Genomic DNA, 19,759 nt, shown 5'->3' with positions numbered 1-19,759 from the left:
GATATAACCCGAGATTCTGGAACACCAGCACGGCTTTTCTCCACGGGATTCCCCAAAGGAACAGCAGCTGCCTCTTCCTCCACTGGATCTTCAGAGGAAGAATACAGCCTTCTCTACAGATCCTCCTTGCTCCAACAAAACCACACCTGATACTTCAGAGGACTGCAGCCACATTTTCAATCGGACTGCCACCAACACCCTGACCAACAGGGTGTCAGGTTGGGTTCTGACTCTGTCAGTGTTGTTCTAGTGGACTGCATTGTTTATTTTATTCTTTTTTTTCTTCCCTATTAAAGAACTGTTATTTCCTGCTCCCATATTTTTGCCTGAGAGCCCCTTAGTTTAAAATTATAGCAATTCGGAGGGGTGGGGAGGGTTTACATTCTCCATTTCAGGGGAGGCTCCTGCCTTCCTTAGCAGACTCCTGTCTTTCCAAACCAAGACAGCAGGTTTTGTTTAGGGCTTGAGAAGGTAGATGGGTGCCAAGCAGCATGCTGGGAATGGCATTTCTGAAGCTGGAGCAGGAAAGGCAAAGTCTTCAGGTAAAAAGGAAGTAGTTAAGAACTAATTTTAAAGATGAGGCACCTGAATAAGTAAGTCCCATTTAAACAGGAAAAATTTATTTAGTGTATATGGTACTTCTGTATAAATGCTGTTGGTCCTAGGAAAAAAAAAGTAGCCAGAATTAAAAAGTAGCCAATTTACCTTGTTGTAAACAAGCATTCAGACACAATAGATGTATCAGAAACTTGGAAAATTAGAACATCTCTAAAGGGAAATGCAGATTTTGTACAGCACTGGAGATACAGTGCTATCTATTAGCAAGAATGTGTAGGAAGTGGCTTCTTGTACCCTTACAGAAAGAATTGCCTGTAACAGCAGAATATCCAGATTAAAATCACTGATGATCAAATTTGCACTTATCATGGGTAAGGGGCTGGAAGTGTACCCAAATTTTGCATACACAGTATTAATAACCTCTGGACCTGGCTTGTAGTACTGAATAATAACATGGTAGCCCAGTAGATAATTCCTGTGAGAACAAAAGTTGATTTCTCAGTACCAGCTGAAATCATGCTGGGAGTTACTAGGAAAACCAGCAACGACTACAATGTAAAGCTAGATGCATATAGTGCATTATATCTGGAATACTACACTCCCGTGTTCCTGGGAGAAGTATGGCATAACCAAGAGAGACACAGGAGGGCAGCAAGAAGGACTGAGGCTATGGAAGGGCTTTGACAGGAGGAACAGATGGGCTCTTTGGCCTAGAAAGGAGAGGACAGTGGATTCCCAGGTGTCTCAAAAGTCATGAGTGATATGGGAACATGTATAGAGAACAGCTGCACACAGTTGCTTATTAAATTGAGAGACATTATGAGACGAAACCAGGTGATGACAAAAAGGTTTTTGTAACACTCTATGCAAGTAGTAATATTTGATTTTGTTCATGCTAAAAGTTTACATAAGTTCAGAACGGGGTCATATCAAGTGCCTGAAAGAGAATCCTCAAAAAGCTGTTAACAGCAAAATAGAAGTGTAGGGATTTCCTGTATCAGTGACTGCAGGCTGCTAGAAATTAAACTGGAGAAATACTGAAGACTGTAAATTTCTCAGTTTGGAAACTTGCTGGGAAAGGAAAATAAGTTGCCTTCCTTTCTAACATCCAGTATTTGGCCACAGCACATGGGACAAGAATTGCAGAGCTATCAATAAATGCAGCTTTTGATCCTGTGCCATAAATTGGAATTCAGTTATGAGTCAGTAATTACAGCTTGCTGGTAGTAGATTGGTATGACACCAAGCTGTGCCAGTTTAGGCAGCAGCAATGTAATGGTACAGGTTGAAATTAAAATGACACATCTTATTTTCCCTCTTAATTTGATTATGCTGAAATAAATAAAGGTACATAAACAATAGGTTTAACAATTAATATGGTATGAATCACAGAAGAAATGCTGTGTGTAACTGACAATTACACTCAGCACAAAACATTAGATTACCAATTAAAAATTCTGTGTATAAACTCAAGAACCGTAAAGCTTACAAGTTTCCTGGTTCAGGTATAAGAAAATAAGCATTAGAAAACAACCTAGCAAGAAAATGGACATGTGACATGAGCTTGGAGAAATAATGGAAGACCCACCCGTGAGTTATCTTTTAAAGACTGTATCTCACAGTGAGTTGCTTTTCCAAGTATAAAGATTTTGTCAGCAGGACAGGAAGTACTGGGAACTAAGCCTTATTTTACAGACCACAACTGTCCAGGCTTTTAATACCTGTGATGACAGTGTAAGGCCAGCCTAAATGGCCCTGCATTTCTTGAAGCTGTCTGAAGTTTATATCTCAATTTCCATTTTTATATGCAGTTAAAAACACTTTAAAAGTCCCGCAGCAGAAACAGTGGGTTGTGAACACACACGACTCTGAACAGACTGCTTTTCTAGCTGCATCCAAAGAAGCAAAATTATACCAAAGTAAATAGGTCAGTTCACAGGAGGAGTGTTGCACATTAGAACAGAAAGTGAAATGTGAAAGCAGAAAAACAAAATAGTTATTTTGGTGACAGGGCTTCAGGTGACCAAGGTTCATGTTTCATTAAGGCCTCCCTCTTCCCCTTTGAATCTACTTAATGAGGTAGAAAATTTTAAACTTTGTTCCTGCACTGGTGAAGTTACTTTAATTGAGAATGTGCCATTTTAAACCCGTAGGCATGCCAGTCACAGAAAAGAGAAAGCATTTATTGCACTTCTCTTTCCTTAAGGACCCTTTACAGAAAACCAGGACTTCAGATGCTTACCTTTGTACATGCCAAAACCACTAGAGAAAGAATAGGCAAGAAGAGCACAGCTGTGCTCTTTTCAGAACCATCTCACTTTTAATTTTTTACATGCAGATTTGAATACCTCTTTAATTTCGATAATACTTTTGAGATTCATGATGACAGTGAGGTGCTGAAGAGAATGGGAATGTCCTTTGGGCTCGAAGCAGGCAAATGCTCAGCTGAGGACCTGAGAACTGCAAAATCACTGGTGCCAAAAGCTTTGGAAGGCTACATCACAGGTAAGTTAAATATTGTTTCTGATCAAATCCATAACCTTACTAAACTGAAGCATATTTAATTATATTAACTTACATATGTAAATTTCAGGGTTTGTGGGACTTAGTAGGGTTGATACAGGAACCAGTTGTTTTGCTGTTAATTTTGGAAGGTTTATCTTAATTGTCCTGTTGACTTAATGCACACTGATTTATAACAGTGTGATGTGTGAGCTGCATTATGAAGAAATTATTTCTTAAATAACTAAGTTGACACCAAGAACAAATTTTTATGTTAGTATTTATTCTGAGTAACTGAATGTATGGAGGAGCAAACTGGAAGAAGACAGCTCTTCCCAAGCTGAGGAAAAGGAGGGAAAAAGAGCACCTTGAACTGGTTGGGTGTAATCCCTCAGGAGCCAGCAGGTGCCACCTGAGAACTGAGCTTCTCTAAATAAAGCAAGTCCAAAGACTTCAGGACAGGTGTCCCAGGCAGGGGCTTTTACCTCCCTTATTTGAACAGGTTGTGCTTAGACACAAGACTAGAACTCCTTCAGTCCATCACTGGACTAGAGCTGCCACAATTTGCTGTCACTTCCTATAGTTACTGTCAGTGTGTCCTTCTTGCTGCACTGCAGCTTTAACTTAGCCCAGCATTTTCTCAAGTTTACATTTTAAATGGCTTAACATTTTAAACTACATCAGATGTGCTTATGTTTATTAACACTTATCTGTATTTTCCTGGTTCTCTTGTCCTGTGGGTTTTAAAACTAAAATTTCCTATTTTATTTTTGATCAATTTTGAAATCGCACCTGAAGTCTATATAAAATGGCATTCACAACAAAAAGAGAAGTTGAAAGAATTCTTGATTTGTTCCTCACAGGTTCATTCAACTCAACATTATTTATCAGCATGTGATTTATCAGCAGTGTGAAAAAGGGAAAAGGAGCAGAACCCATGTCTTTTAATAGTGTTGGAATGTTGAAGTTACTTAATTGCTCCCATGTGTTGAGGATCAAACTAAAATTCCTTTTTCATTTTAAGCCTGCATTGATTTACCTCCAGGGAATAGGGTTTCCTTACATTTACAAAAAACCCGGTGTCATGACACTGTTTACTGAGTACTTCCCTAGTAGCAAACCAGCAGCTTGGTACCTGTATAGAGTTTTAATCATTGGAAATGCATTGATTTTATTTTTTACTCAAAACTCATTAAGGCAAGTAATGTAGTCTTCATACATGAGTGACATTCAGCTGTTTCAGCCTCTGTAAAAATTATCTCAGAAGTATTCTTACTAGTATATGTTTGGGGTTTTTTTTTAAATCTACTTTAATTTACATACCAGTACATGTATTAATTTTAAATGTTTATTGTCTGTTGCTTATTGCATAATTTTGCTACAGAAATCTACAGTTAACAGTATGAATTGCATAGTGGTGGTTTCTAATTACAGTAAGTGACCAATAAAGGAAACAGATTTAAATGTTTTGCACAATATTTGAAAAGCCAGCATTTACTTGATTACATTTTTTTTGTTATCTTCCCATATTGACCTTGGGAGCCTTTAGACATTTTCTTTCACAGCAAGAGTAGGGAAATAGAAGGGTCATCCCTGGTTTCTAGAATTCATGGTTACTTCTACATTGTCATGATGGCTCTTCCAAGAACAATGGCTTCAGTTACTACTATACGGGGAAAACAGATCCAGGTCTCTTATTTATTCACCAAGTAAATATATTGCAATCAAGACTCATTATGATCCCAGCAGCTGCTCTAGACAGCCAGTCTAGACAGGCAGACAACTGCTCTAGAAGCCAGTCCTGTTCTAACATGTCCAAATAGGTGAATTATTTCCTGTATGATGTCAGTTTGACCTTAGCCTGGCCATTTTTTCAGATAATTCCTGACTTCTAAACACTAACAATAGTTTGTACTATAATGCTTACCAGTAGGACAAGAGAAGCAGTTGGAAGAATCCTAAGTGTAAACCAGATAAACTAAAGAAATTTTTACGTGACAAAAAATGGTGGATCATGTCAGCTTTGAAAAGCAGTAACTTTCTATTGCATTGAACAGGCACATAAAATGCCTGAACTGCTGAACTGATGATGTGCACATCAAAGCTTTATTGGTGGATTTTGTTTTGAAGAGGATTGTGTGAATTCAGCCATTCTTCAAGTGCCCAAATTTCATTAAAGTAGTGTCTTCTAGGTTTGCTAGTTTCACCATGTTTTAGCAAATAAATGTATTTTTGTAATATGCATTTTAAATATTACATTGGTGTGATTACCAGGTATGCCTGCCACTGAAATCAGCAGAAGTTAAGGCAAATTGACCTCCTAGAGAAAAAGATTCTGTGTATCTTACGTTATTTTTGTGACACACTTTTCTGTTGCTTGACTGTCATAACTGACAATGTCTAAAACACGACACTTGCACCAGCTTAAGAGGACATCCCAAGGACACAATCCTAATTATACATTCCTGCCCATTTCTGCATTTTGACCCAGGCGCTTTCGTGTGTGCTCTCCCTGAGCTGGTTCCTGGTACTAAAGTGCAGGCTTTGTCTGGCAGATGAGTTTGCCATAATTAAAAAAGTAGAACTATGTAGCAAAGGGCTCCAGCCAGAGCAGCTGAAGTGGAAAGGTGGGAGTGAGGTTGCTGGGTGAGCAGAAACACTCCACTGCCGGGGACAAGCATCGACTCGTAGAACAGCAGCCAGAGTAACATCTCTCTTTTTTGGGCTGTGCACTTCCTACAGGCACTTAACACAAAACCGAGTCCCACCTTTGTTAGTTGAGTTGTGACTACTAGAAATGAGGCTGCAGATTTTAAAAAAAAAGCAGGAAATAAGATTTCTGAGACACTAACAGTTGAAGTAACAACATCTCACCTTATGTATCCCACTAAGGCAGTAAGCAAAGTGATGCAGTTTAGGACTTGTTTTTTTAACCTGAAGAAGTGCTCTGCTGTTTACCTGTGTATTATCCATGACTGGAAAATGGGCTGGAGATGGAACTAAAGAGCTAAGAGCACCCACTGCCTGAGGGAGTTTGTTCAGATGTCAAGAACACTCCCATGCAGCATTTGTACATTAACTGCTAAAGCTATTGAGGGTATTGCTTTAGAGCCCTCTCAAATAAAGTATAAATTTCTACCAAGTGTATCTGCTACAAGATATGCCTAGTATATAACAATGCCACTACTGGATTGGACTGCACCACCTTGGGAAGGTTTATTCAAATTGCTTTCCCTGGTTTTAAGTGTAGCTATTAGTAATTGATCTACACTGCCAGAAGAAATAAGTCTTTTCATTGTAGGCACACTTCTGTTTTGACAGACTTTAACCATACTGGAAATGGCTTCAACTCCCCACCTTTCACAAACTTCTTATCCCTTGCTCCTCAGAGCCCACTGGAAAATTGAAATGCATATCATATTATTGAAATATATGTTATATTTAGAAATATAAGCAATGAAAATTCAAAGCAGGAATATGCTTTTATGAACCACCTTTCTGCCATGCTTCTACTTTGCTCTTCAAAAAGAAAACTAATGAGCCATTATCCAGAAATGTTTATAAACCACAAGATTACCAGCAGTGTCTTGTTATTCTTCTGAAATATTAAACATGTACACACAGGTACACTCCTTCAAAATACCAGGGAACAACACTCTGTTACAGCTCTATTAATCTAAATACAATGCAGTCATTCCAAATGGTTTAGCTCCTCCTGCACAGACAGGAGGAAGCTGTGAGAACATGTTCTCTGTAACATGAAACCTGCATTTAGGGCAATCTTGATAAAAGACATCGAGCTCCAGCCACATTTAACTGTTCTCATCTATTCTGTCCTCACACATCACCCTAAAACTGCCACTTATCAACGTTTGTTACCATGTTCCAAGGACTGCTGCCAGGAACACCACCCTTGCTAGCCTTGCTTTGTACCATGACATTTAAATACTTTGCTGCAACAGCTTTCCACAGCACAAACCAAGGTAGCCTGTGAAGCCAATTTACATGGCTGTGTCAACCTGCTTAAAACAGTCCCTGTGCTAGGCAGCACTGCCAAATCTAGAGGAACCAAAGCTTGACAAGGACACAGGACAAATGAGAATGTGTATGTAACAAACACAGTTATTTCTCTTACCTGCTGTTATAGAACAATTCCAGATAATTATGAGTACTACAGTCCCAGTTACTGCCACTGTGCTGTCTAAAACAGAGGCTTGGTTAGGCACAGAGTTTAACAATAAAGACTCCAACTTATGAGTTAATGCATCCAGCTGGAAGCAGATGCAAGTACCATGGAAAAGAACTAGACAGACAGTCTTGGTAACTTTGTTTTGATGTTAGCTTTGTGTCGAGATAGAATTTGGGTAGGTGAATAGAAATGCCTTATCTAAGAAACAAATTAGAAACACGCACACACACAAAAAAATTCCATAAATGTAATTGGGTCAGTAGACTTGGTTTGGTGAGTATCTTGGCAGAAACGTGCATAACTGGAAACAACTGACAGGCATAACTTGTTAGGGAATTTGAAAACAAGTATTGTGGGGGTTGTTAGTAACCTCTTCACATCTCTCAGGGGGCTTTTAACAAACTACCTAAAGAAACTCGGCATTATTGCCAGACCATTTTAATGGTCTTAACGCCCCCATTTCCTGTCCCTAGGGAGGAGAGTGCCTTTCATGTCTCATGTGCAGTGTACAACAGGCTCTCCTTCCATTCTTGGCACCAGCCCTTTGCCATGGTCTGTGCATGTCCACAGCTGCTGCCCAGCTCTGGCTGGGGGCAGAGTGGGTGAGGAGGCTGCCCCGCAGCCAGCCATGAGAGCACCAGGCTCAAACTGCCTTTGCCCACCAGAACACACACAGTGACACAGAGACTGCCTGGGTGGCTTCACTGCACTGTCTTGAACCCAAATAAACACAATTCCTTTTGTACCTTCAACAAGTGGGGCAGCCAAGGCACTTGGAGCTGTCTGGACATTTCACAGGGTCAGGCTGTGGCAGTGAGTTTCCATGAAGGACTCCAGAACTCATTTCAGGTACCTGTGATTGCATACAGTCACCAGCCAGGTGAATCTTCTTCAGACAGAGGGAAAAGCTGAGTGCAAGGCTTAAGTGAATCCACAAATACAGGATATAATTTCATCTTGATTAAACAGGACACATGTACAGTATAAAACTCAAGCTACTGGTACCTTCAAAACTAAATTAAGTGATCCTAATTGCAAAGAGAATGCAAAATTTAAAATTGTAAAAGAAAGAAAAAACGTAAGTAACTATCATAAATAGTTATGCTTTTTTCTAGATATGTCTGCGGGATTTTCATGGATAAACCAAGGGTTAATTTCAAGTTCAGCACAAGCAATTTCCCACTTCGAGGCAGCTGGAAGCACATATGATGCTAAATCAAGGTAAATAAAATTATTTTTTATTCAAGAAGAGTTATATATGCTAGTGGTACTTTAGTAACTGTGCTATTTCATACCATTTGCATGCACGAATTGAGATATTATCATGGCTGATTTTGATGGTGAAAAAGTCCCTGTCTTCCTTGAAGGAAAATTATGTTTGAAAGGTCAAATCAACATGCTTTGAACATTGACTATACCAGCTATTTTGTACCTATGTTTCATAAGAATAGAATCACTTTCAAGCCCCTTTTCCTGATTAACCTTAAATTCCTGTCTGGGCATGGACTACAGATAGATAATTACATGTGGATAAAAGCCTGGTAATATTTCTGAGGAGTGCATAAGAATGTCTGCTCTCTAAATGCACTGCTATTTAAGCTCTCATGAAAGAAGTTTAGTTCACGCAACTTAATAAGAACTTAAAATTAAAAACCAACAACCAAACAAAAAAAATACCATGAGCAAAACCCCAACCTTAAATACACCTCAGCAGCAGACTTTGCTTGGAGGTTACCTGTACCATAAAAAATGGAAATAGGGATTATTATTTTGGAGCAGGCTCTTTCTCTTAACAATTAACAGCTTCATTTTATATTGCAAACATTTCTGTGTATTAAAGAAACTGTGATGGATTTCCTTTTTTTTTCTTCAGCTTAAGCAATTCTACTAGTTGATTATGAAAAAAAAGGAAGCCACCCAATATTCTTTTTTATGCAATTTTCCAATGTCTTATCAACTCTCCTAACTAATAGCTGTGCTTACTGTAACACTTTGGGATTTTTCCTTGTTGGTAGCATTTCTCTGACTAAAGGAAAAGCTGAGGCCAAAAAGAAAAAGCTTAAAACCTCATGAGAAGCCCTCTAAAGTTCCCCCTTTCTGTTGTCTTGCTAGTGAGAATGCAGGGTTGTGTTTGGATGCTGAAGTGGCCTTAGCAACTGGGCAGCTGCTTGCCCCGAGCAGTCAGCAGTCCAGCAGTGCAGCGTCCCGGGGGGAGACGCCCTGCTCCTTCAACGAGGAAGATGAAGAGGATGAAGATGAGGATTCTTCCTCCCCAGAATGAGGACAGGAGAAAATGGAATATACAAAATGCTGCTCAAATATTCTTAAGGGGAGTTCCTGTTTGGATTTTACTGGTTTCTTGCCTTGGTCTGCACTGCATTTGGTAAACCAGAATGGAAGCTTCAAAACAAGTTTATCCATAGCTGAAATTGAAGAATTGTGTAACTGAACACAGAGTGACATGCAGAGACAGAGCAAAGTGGGTTTTATAAACTATAAATGAGGAAAAGAACAAAGTCCCTGGAGATTTGGCAAAGTAAACCTTAAGATCATCTTTTCCATTTTGGGACTCTAGTATCTGTCTTCCCCTTGTCTTTTTCAGATGGAAAAGAAAACAGTCAGTCAGTAAAAGCTGATTCTTGTATTGTCTTTTGGCTGTGCTGCCTTTAGAAAAAGGGAGAGAGAGCACACACAAATGTGCTAAAGTCATTATTTAAAACTATCTTGTATTAAAGTGGTTATAGGGAAAAGGGGCTGTTAAAATGTTTGCTTTTTTTCTGTTCAACTTGCTGTATAGAAGATTCTTAAAGTAATATAAATTGCAAGTGATTAAATTAATCTTGAAATAGTTTATATCCATTTTAGATCCTCTAAAAGTAACAGGAAGCATTAGTATAAAAGGTTCATATGTTCATTTATATTGCAGGCCTAATTTATTATAAGTGATTATTCTTAGCCATTATTAAAACAGGAAAAAAAACAGTATTCTCTGCACCAGCTTTTTTCAAGGAAAATAAGTAAAAAAATTGTATTTCTACATTACAGCGTATTCAATGTAGCTTCTCCTTTATTGTTCTAACTTTGTATAATCCCTTTGATATTAGAGCATGTCTTGTTTTTTTAAAAAATGCCTCCCACCATGTTAAGGATCTCAGGCAGTGTGTTTTCAAGGCAGTCTTTTTCAAATTTGGGGTGGGCAGGTCACATAACTTTTAAAGTCATAGGCTGAGGTTCTTAGGGAAAAAAATTAAATTTCAACAATACATCGTTTCATGTTTTGCATTCTGGTCAGCTTGGATTCTGACAGACTTTCTTATCAGTAACTTCAGTTGCACTCACCTTGATGCACCTTTGAAAGTTGTATCAAAACATGTAAAATAGTCTGTGGCTCAAGTTACCCAACACATACCCATGTGAACTGTTAAACTCAGACTTGCAGCAGGAGGCTGTGTTTTCCATAGCTAACATCACATCCAATCATAAAGACCTTTAAAAAAAACCAAAACCTTGAATATCAATGTAAAATACACTGTAAATGTACTCTTCCCATGGTGTTCCAGTGCCCAGGACTTTGCCTAGTCTCTAAGTTAACTGTTTTTCATGAGGTAAATCTTTCCAGTTTTTCCACTGTCTGCAGGGGGCTGCCCCATGTCTCAGCTGTCTGGGGCAGCTGTCCTGGCTCTGTTCCTGCTCTGGGGGATAGATGAGGTACCTTGTGCTGCTGCTCACTGAGCAATGGCAGCAGCTACCCTGGGCTGCTGGCAGCATCACTCTCACAGCCTGGGCTGTGTCCACATCCTCTACAGCCAAACCTGCACTCACTCGGGCCAGCAAGATCCAAAAGCACCAAGCCTGAGCTACAGAGAGAAGATGAGGCCCCAGCTCAAGAGCTGCCTGGCTGTGTGCAGGAGTTAGCCCAGGGCTGGCTGCTCACAGGACAGGTAAAACTGTGAGGCATACACAAGCACCACCCACACATTTCCATTACAAACAGAAGCATCCAGATAGAAACTTCTCACAGACTGTTCAAACTCCTGCACATGAAGAATACCTGAGGGCAGCACCGGTACTAGCTATGGCTCTTGACTGAGCTGTTTTACACAAATGAATAGCAAATGCACAAACTAAAATGCCTACTATGGTACTCACCCTTGGGGCAAGACTGTTCAGCCCATCCTGTGCTCATGGCTCACAGGCAGCAGCAGACTGCGGGCTTTACACCCCTCACTTCCACCGAATCTGTAACACTACCTCCATACCAGAAAAGCTTTACAGATACAAAAAAATATTCTTGCTGAGAGAGTCAGTGCATTGAGCCAAGTGGCTCACTTTTGAAATGGGGGGAGAAGGGAACAGGTACTTCACACCTATTACTATGGAATTGTCAGCTTCATGATTGACATTTCATTTAAACAGATCATCACTTTCATTCCTATAAGAACCCGGCAAAAAAAGGCTTCCAGCCCAGAAATGGAATGTATTTTATTAGCAGTCAGTCTGCTTTACAGGGGGAAGATCTTCAGTGACACCTTTCCTCCATTGATGTCTCTGCCCTTCAAAGCTGCAGCCTGCACAGCTGCTTGCTTTCTGGCAAACATCAAACTATCAAATTTAAAGATAAAAAATATGGGCACCCATAACATTTATTTGACAGCTGAACCAAGCCTTCAAAAGTTATTTTTCCTAGACTAGCTGAATACAAAGGACAAAACAAGTTAGAACATTTAGAAGAGACTTCAAAAGTAAATTCTTTCCTTAGGCTTCTTTGTGCCAAGTACCAGTTGAGGATGAAGTTCAACTGAAGCACTGCAGTCTTGTGGCCACACTGAAGTCTGGGAATTAGGAGAGTTTGGGACCAGATCCAGCCACAGTCACCTGTGTACAATCTCAGGCAAACTTTTCAATCATTCCTGGTGATCTTAGCTGCCATATTTCAAAAAGACACAAAAACCACAAACCAAAACAGGTAAATGCAAGACCTCACCAAAGGCAGCTGCTGCAATTGTGAGTAACAAGGGGCTTGAGAATATTAACAAACCACAGAGCTCTCACTGAGCTCATGGCAGTGCTTATGCTCAGCTGCTTCAACACACAGGCCCTCGTCCTGCTGAGAGCCAGCAAACACTTTCCACAATAAAATGGTCATGACCAAGCCTGGTTTTCCCATTTTCTATTCAGTTCCATCATCATCTTCTGTCTCATGCAATACCCCTGACATTCATTGACAGAAATCAAGCAGCAATTGATACTAGGTCATACTTCATATGAGAAAAAGTTAGCAGTTAAATTTTCATTATTAAAATTTATTTCATTGTTCAAATTTTCATTATCAAATTTATCTTATATTTAAGGTAAATTTAAGTGATGTTTCTCTGTCTTGGAACACTCTCTCTTGGTTATGCATTCAGGAGGCACTTGACTGCAAGCAATATAATGATGTATGTAAATGTCTTTATAGCTATTGTGCACTAAACAACTTTATTTCTGGACTAACTTTGTGGTGCTTGAAAAATCTAAATTTGATTTAGAAAACCTCGTCAGCTCCACTATCTAGACAAAAAACTACAAGTGGGAGACAGCATTTTTCCATTATGGGGAAATATAACATAATGTTTGTGGGTTTTGGTATTTAAAATTGTATTAAAGTGCACCAGTCTTCTCATTTCCACACTGGAATTAATGCCAACAATCCACCTAATCTCAGAAAGTGTGTGTCTCTAGCAAATAAGACCAGTTCAACTGCAGGTATGACTTAAACTAACACCATAAACCCAGTAAAAGCCCTGCTGTAGGTGTTTCCATTTTGGTTAAGGGGTTTTAAGCTTGCAAATACCCCTAAATCCTTTTGAATAGCTAGAAATTGCTGAGGATACAGAATTCCCACAGAAGGGCTTCTGCTGATCAACTATGTCAGCCTGAAGTAACACTATGTAAAAAGGCCTAATAATAAAATTTTAATCCTTTTGTTTTTTTAAAGAAAAACGAGGCCTTCAAGTTCATGTTCATACATGAAATTATGCTTGAATTTACAATTCCACAGTTAAGGTTTAAAATTTCAAGTGCTCTTTTTTTTGGCCAAACCCACTATTTTAATTCGAGAGTATGGCTGAAACTTAACCATATTGGAACTCTGGACAATACTCCTTTTTGTAGTTAACTGGCCCTTTTCAGCTGAAAATAATCAGGCAGTTGATTGTAAAGACTTTCCCTTTAGCGAGTTAAAGATGTTTGGGGTTTGGATTCATTTAAAATCAAAGCCAGCACCACAGGGTATGGTGTAGAGAAAACAAACCAAAGCAAGCTATCTTATGCCTGACCCGCCTCATTTATATCTTTTCATTCCAGGAATCTCTCAGGAACATCATTATATTAAATAACCAGATGTAATGAGCTGGGGAAAGACTATGTGTGCTTTTTTAATTTGTGATTTCAAAAATTCTAGTAATAGCCATACTTTGAGGTGACATCCTTCTGCTGCAGTTGGGTCACTGAGGCTGAAGGTGTCTCAGGTGCTTCTTGCAGCATTAGTGATGAACAGGGGAGCGAGAAGCCAAGGACCTCTTTATGGAGGTTTGTTGTTTAAAATGTGCCACTTCTTGAATTCTGGCCTCTGTCTGCAAGCAATGCACCAATGAATCATTTGTGATGTTGTGGACATCACACACCTACCTGAGCAGAAGAAAAGCTCTAAATACTTAATTTTCTGCTGGCAGGTGGTCACACAACCCAATCCTGATACCATAAAACTTCATGAAATTCAGTCCTTAGACTTAACAAAGTTCCCAAATCAGATTATCTCTTTCCTGTTTAACTGTTAGAATTTTGCCTGATGAGTATTTTTAAGAGGCTGTGAGTAACTCTTCTCTCCCCAGTCCAGGTATATTGCCAAAAACTACCCATAACCAATGTTACTCCCATTTGTTCATTGCACCTGCAAAGGATTATTGTCCTTGCAAGTCACTGCAGAGCTGTGTGTGCAAGAGCCCCCCAGCTCCTTCAATCTGAGTGCCTGAGGGGGCATCCCTGGATCCCTCCCCAGCTGGCACTGACAGGGAGGGGAGGGAATGCTCATCACAGCAGTCTGCCAGGAACAACTGAAAGGGCTGTTCATTGCAGCTGTACAGTCACTCTCCACCTTTAGTACACCTGCCCTGTCAGAGATCAGACAAAACCAAAATGTTCTCTTTTCTGCTTCCATATTTTTGAGAGTACCAAAGAATCCAACATTTAGGATATCCACCTAAACTGCAGGTCACCAAAAATCCTTGCTCAAAATTAGTCAGAAGTAACATCTGAGATCTAACTATCCAAATCCCAAGGGAAAGCCTCATAATAGGACCAACATGGAGCAAATAAATACTTTTGCATTTATCTAAGAAGAAAAGCAGACTCACCTGGGTCAGGTCAGTATCTGTAACAGAGCCATGATAATTCCAGGCAGACACAGGAACCTCCCAGTAGCCCAAACTTGCATCTCTAAGACTCCTAGTTTTCAGTATTGGCTAGAAAAGTGCAGTCACTTAAATCTGATTTCTCTAAATGCTATTATTAAGAACTCAACATTCTCCAGGCAGGGGCACTTTAGAAATGTGGACAGCATGGGATAGCAGGATACAGCAATGTCAAATTTAAACCCAGTTGTAGCTGCAAATCAAACTCATCTATGCAGAAACTTTCCAAGACAAATTGAGTTGGCTTTAGCCCATTCTCCTCTCCATGGTGAGTGAAATACTCATCCCTCACACTGCCTGGTTCCTGTGCTGCCCATGCTGCCCACTCACACAAGCCAGGCAGCCAGAGAGGGAAGAACATCACATATCCACAGTCCTTTCTGCTGACATTTTCAGGTCACATACACAACTATTCTGAATGGCCACAAAAGTTAAAACAATCAGAAAAGGTTAAGTCCACAAACCAGTCTCCAGGCTTTTTGATGGGTTTGTTGCTATTGTAACTTTAACAATTAGTAGATTTGGTCATACTAATGCAGGGATTAAGTGGATCTCCAGAACTTCCCCAGGAAAACACCAGCTGAATCACAACCCATCATACAAGTTTCTGAAACATTCCCTTGTCCTAAAGGCCATGCTGTATACATGAGAAACACTTCAGAGAAGCATATCCAAATGGTATGACACTGTATCCCACAAGCACCTACTGTAAAAAAAATGAATCCTACTTTGCGCAAACCTGTAAGAAGTAGGATGTAAGCCTGTCCTCATTCCTCAGGCCCTGACTGCAAACCATTCCCTGGAACCAAGGCACAAGCTTTGTGTTTGCATATCCTACTCAGCATCAGGAGAAACTGGCCAGCAAGCACAGGCAGAGTTTTACACCAGGACTTGTTTGCTGGCACCTGGGGGATGATCTGGCAGTGGATGAGTCCTTGGCAAGGAGGACTGTTGCTGAAATTCTGATGTGCCATCAGCCCATGTTCTGAAGGTGCTACAACATGCAGCAAGGGGTAGAAAAAGCAGGTCTGGTCCTTCTCCCTGCCCTTAGAGTAGCACTTTTTAATATCCACTATATTCTACATGGAAGTAATTGTAGAGACACTTCCTTTTTATATTTAAAATGCAGAAACCACTTGAAAGTCTATTAACTTTTAAATGAAACTTTTTTTTTTTTAAGAACAAGGCCAGTCATGGACAAAACTATTTAATGACCTCCAATGCTGAACTGAAAGCAGGGTTTTGTAAACATGGTGGGTGGGAAGAGACAAATCTAATTACAAGCATGCTAATTATATGGGATTTGAAGTTTTAATTAATTAATTTTAATCTACTCATCTTGCTCTCCCAAGATGTGTATTGGCACAAAGGGTCAGACAAACACTTTGGTGGAAAAATTTTCTCCCTTTTCTTGTGCTAAACTCTTGTATCTTCAGGAAAGCCCAAGCTTCCCATTCATCTTCATTTGCTGCATATTTCTGGATTCTCCATAGATTTCTCTCTTTCTAAATACCTATAAGTTAAAGTTTTATTTTTGCAGAAAGTCTGCTATTAAGCTATGCTGATTTTTTGTCCTGAACAAATAGTGTTAATTTCCACTACCACATTGTACGTGGCTAGGAGTAGTGTAAAAAAATGTGGTGGTATTTTATGTGCTTTAAACACTGACAAAGATATAAAGAAAAGTGCATATACAAAGTTTTACTTTCCTAATAGGAACACTGGCATTAGCAAATAGTATATTTGAACCAATAGGAAATATTACTTTGTAGTAGTAAACACTTTGTAAATAAATACTTGTTATTTTTTTAATGGAAATTTTATAGAAGCTTTTTCTGTATACTCGATCCCTTGTTTACTGAAAATGCTGCAAGTGGGAACTGTACATTGTCAACGGGGGTGGGGAGCAGACAGTCTGGCTGAGGTGAAAGCTGTGTATGCTTTGGAGAAGAACAACCAGTTTTCTGTGAACTGAAATGTAAACCTTAACTGTAGAAGAACTGAATAAAAGAATTTCAAGGCAACAGGCCTGAGCTTGTTTTTGAGAAGAACACTGCAGAGAAAAGGTTGCTCAAGGTTAACTGCCAGTCTGTGCATCTCGTTAGGAAAACAAGGAACTGCCCTGCTTTACATGGGAAATATCGCATCCTCTGGTTATTGAAAACACCACAGTCTAGCTACTGCATCCTCCTTGGCTGCTCATTCAGAGAAACATCCTATGTCATTATCCAGGGAGAGGTGCTGCACTTCTGAAATGGTTACATTTTGATAATCACAAAATGTTTAGGGATATTGTTGTCCCTATCCATTCAATACACACGCGTAATCTCTACCTAAGAGAAGGCCCAGAAATAGGGTGTTTTCCCCAATTTCATGCTAGATCTATCCTCCTGAACACCCTTCAAACACCTATGGACTCTGAACATATATCCTTCCAAACACCATCCTATTTTGATAGCAAGAATCCAAATGACAGGAATTTAGGCAGCATTAGATGCAGTCCCTCTTCATCCTGTGTTGGTTTTCCAACTCTGCCAAACATGAAAACATCAAGTAATGTCCCAGTGCTTGCTTTTCTCCGTGTGCACAGAAGACCCACAACTCACTACTTTTAATCTCAAACCAGCTAAAAGTAAAGGTTAAAGACAATAGCAAAGACTTGCAAAACTTGTAAGTTCATTCTTGTGTAATAAATAGAAACTCTACCACAAACTCCTTATATCTAAAATGCAATGGCCTATTTGGGAAAGCATTTTCACTAACAGATTTGGCAAATAACCACCTAAAAACTGTTGCAAAGTCTTTTTATGGGCAAGAAACATGACTGCAGAAATGAGAGGATGGGAGGGTATAACTTTTATACCAACAATAAAGATATTCAGGGCTTATTTATGCTTCTTAAGAAAAAAAAGTCTAAAAATCCTTACCTTCTTTTGTGTCAGTGCTCCATAATCAGAATGACTCTGAAACATAAAGCTGATGGTGAACCTGGTTAGAATAAATACTCTCCTCTAAAGAATCCTTAGTTCTTTGTGCTATGTTTTCAGCTGGGGATCTCCTCCCCAAGAACCCAACAAAGCAACTGAGGAGATGTGAAAGCATAAAAGTCCATTTCATCTTTTCTAAGAAGTACTCAGCATGGATCTCTAAGAAGTCTGCAAATAGTGCTCTCTGAAATTACAAATACTTTGGGTTACAGTTTCTCTGTCCAACCAGATACCATCATATAAACTAGTTTGTTTTTCTTCACCTAAGTAAATCTGTATGTTTCCTAAAAAAATGGAATCAAGCAATGGTAACTGCTGCAGGATTAAGGTGCTCTGTGCTAATAATGGAAACATTAAGACAACAACAAATATTGTCCTTGGTTAAAAATAACAGTATTTAAAACTGTATCTTGTTGAATTCCACACATTCTGTTAGAATGCAAAAACATCTGGAAACATTCAGGAAAAGCAGAAAACCCCCAAATTTGTGTAGGTTTATTATTCATTAAACTCTGTCTCGAGCCCAAGTGTAGGATAGGAGATAAACGTGAACAATACGTCATTGTCCGAGCGCCGTGTCACGAGTGCTGCCCTGAGCCGTGTGATCCGTGTAGGTTGCTCCTGAGGAGGCTCAGCTGTGCTGCAGCGCCCGTCCTTCGCCTGCCGGGGGAGGGACCCGTCTGCTCCGGGGGTCCCACAGAAACTGAACTGTTCTGCTCCTCCGACTGCAGATCGTTCAAAAGGCTGGAAAACCTAATGGCACTGGGACTGCTTGCTGAACCACAGTTCAGGGGTAACAAAATAGAATAAACTGTTCCTGTACATTTCACAGAACTTCCCATCTGTCCCAAAGGTTAAATGAAGTCCCAAATTGTTGAAGGCACTGCTGCCCACTTGTTCTTACAGCTGCCCCCTGGACAACTCATTGCAGGCTTGGTTTTGTAAAATTTCAGCAATCTCTCACCGGCCACTCAGCTCACAGAGCCATTAAAAAACTGAAAACCACTGTCCCAGGCAAAGCTGCACAGGAAGCGATAGAAAAGCCTACAACAATGAGATGACATCAAAAGGAAGAAGTAAATAGAAGGCTTTGTGTTCGTCCAGCATAAGGCGGCAAACAGAGCTACAAAATGGCAAAATTGTCAAAGCACCTTTCTTGTACAACACATGAAACCACACAGACAATCCCTTGGTTCAAATGACCTGTGCTAACTCAAGTTTTCATCATCCTGACATTAAAGTCCAGATTGTGTAGCAAAGACAATATTACATACAAATATTACATTCAATTAATCTACCACCATTAACTGAACTTTATTTTTCAAATATTTAATAACAAAAATTACATTTTACGCCATATTATGTAAAAAGCAGCAAACTGCATTTTTACAGCAGTGGCCAGCATAAGCAAGAGTTATTTGTAATAAATAAGCACCACAAGGACATAAGTGTCTTGGCACATTTAGAAGTTAAAAAACATTTCAAATGAGTAAACCCCAGGAAAATGTCCTAGCATTGACCTGTGTATAATTTAAGTCTCCGGCTCTGCAGAGTGAAATTAAAGCAGCAAGCAGAGCTCCCAGTAACAGGACTGGGCTGAGTGCATGGAGAACAAGTTGCTGCAAGGAAAGGCAGGCTGTGAGCGCACCGCAGCCAGCCCGCCGTGCAAAGGTAAGAGTTATTTTTTAAAGAGTGTAAAAAAGAAACCCGTGGAGCTTCCACAATTGCCAGCATGCTTTAAGGCCACACCTTAGTTAAGCATCAGAAAAAAGAGGTGTTTGCATGTTCATGTGTTTTGTTAAGAGGCAGTTCTTGTGCTGGTTTGGGATGACAGCTTTGGACCACAACACCTTTCCAAGAAACTGGATCCCTGTCTCGAGGACCCGGCCGGTATTTGCCGAGTTCCCATGCGTGCCCCTGTGTGTTGCATTGCTGGGGGCCCTGCGCTCCCGGCCCGCTCGGCTCTCAGCGATGGCTCAGCCTGGGCTGTTCTCTGCTCTCACTGCCCTGCACAGCCTCCCCTCCTCTCTCCCCGCCACCTCCCCCGCAGTTCCCGCACGCCCTCCGCGCTC

The 19,759-nt window shown here is 40.0% G+C and overlaps 1 protein-coding gene across 3 annotated transcripts in view; it reads left to right on the top strand.

Annotated features, from left to right (window-relative positions):
• Positions 1-16,724, top strand: part of TFDP2 (transcription factor Dp-2) — a 48,873-nt gene extending 32,149 nt beyond the window's left edge. For all 3 annotated transcript variants that reach the window (XM_031060014.1, XM_005424679.3, XM_005424680.3), the window contains 3 exons: positions 2,897-3,063; positions 8,365-8,470; positions 9,362-16,724. In XM_031060014.1, coding sequence (XP_030915874.1) covers positions 2,897-3,063; positions 8,365-8,470; positions 9,362-9,530 — 442 coding nt within the window. In that variant the 3' untranslated portion in view covers positions 9,531-16,724. The remainder of the gene's footprint in view (positions 1-2,896; positions 3,064-8,364; positions 8,471-9,361) is intronic.
• The last annotated feature ends 3,035 nt before the right edge of the window (positions 16,725-19,759 follow it).

The sequence above is a fragment of the Geospiza fortis genome, unplaced genomic scaffold (genome assembly GCF_000277835.1).
Source record: "Geospiza fortis unplaced genomic scaffold, GeoFor_1.0 scaffold318, whole genome shotgun sequence".
In the NCBI taxonomy this organism is placed as follows: domain Eukaryota; kingdom Metazoa; phylum Chordata; class Aves; order Passeriformes; family Thraupidae; genus Geospiza; species Geospiza fortis.
This window is presented reverse-complemented; position numbering and strand designations above follow the sequence as displayed.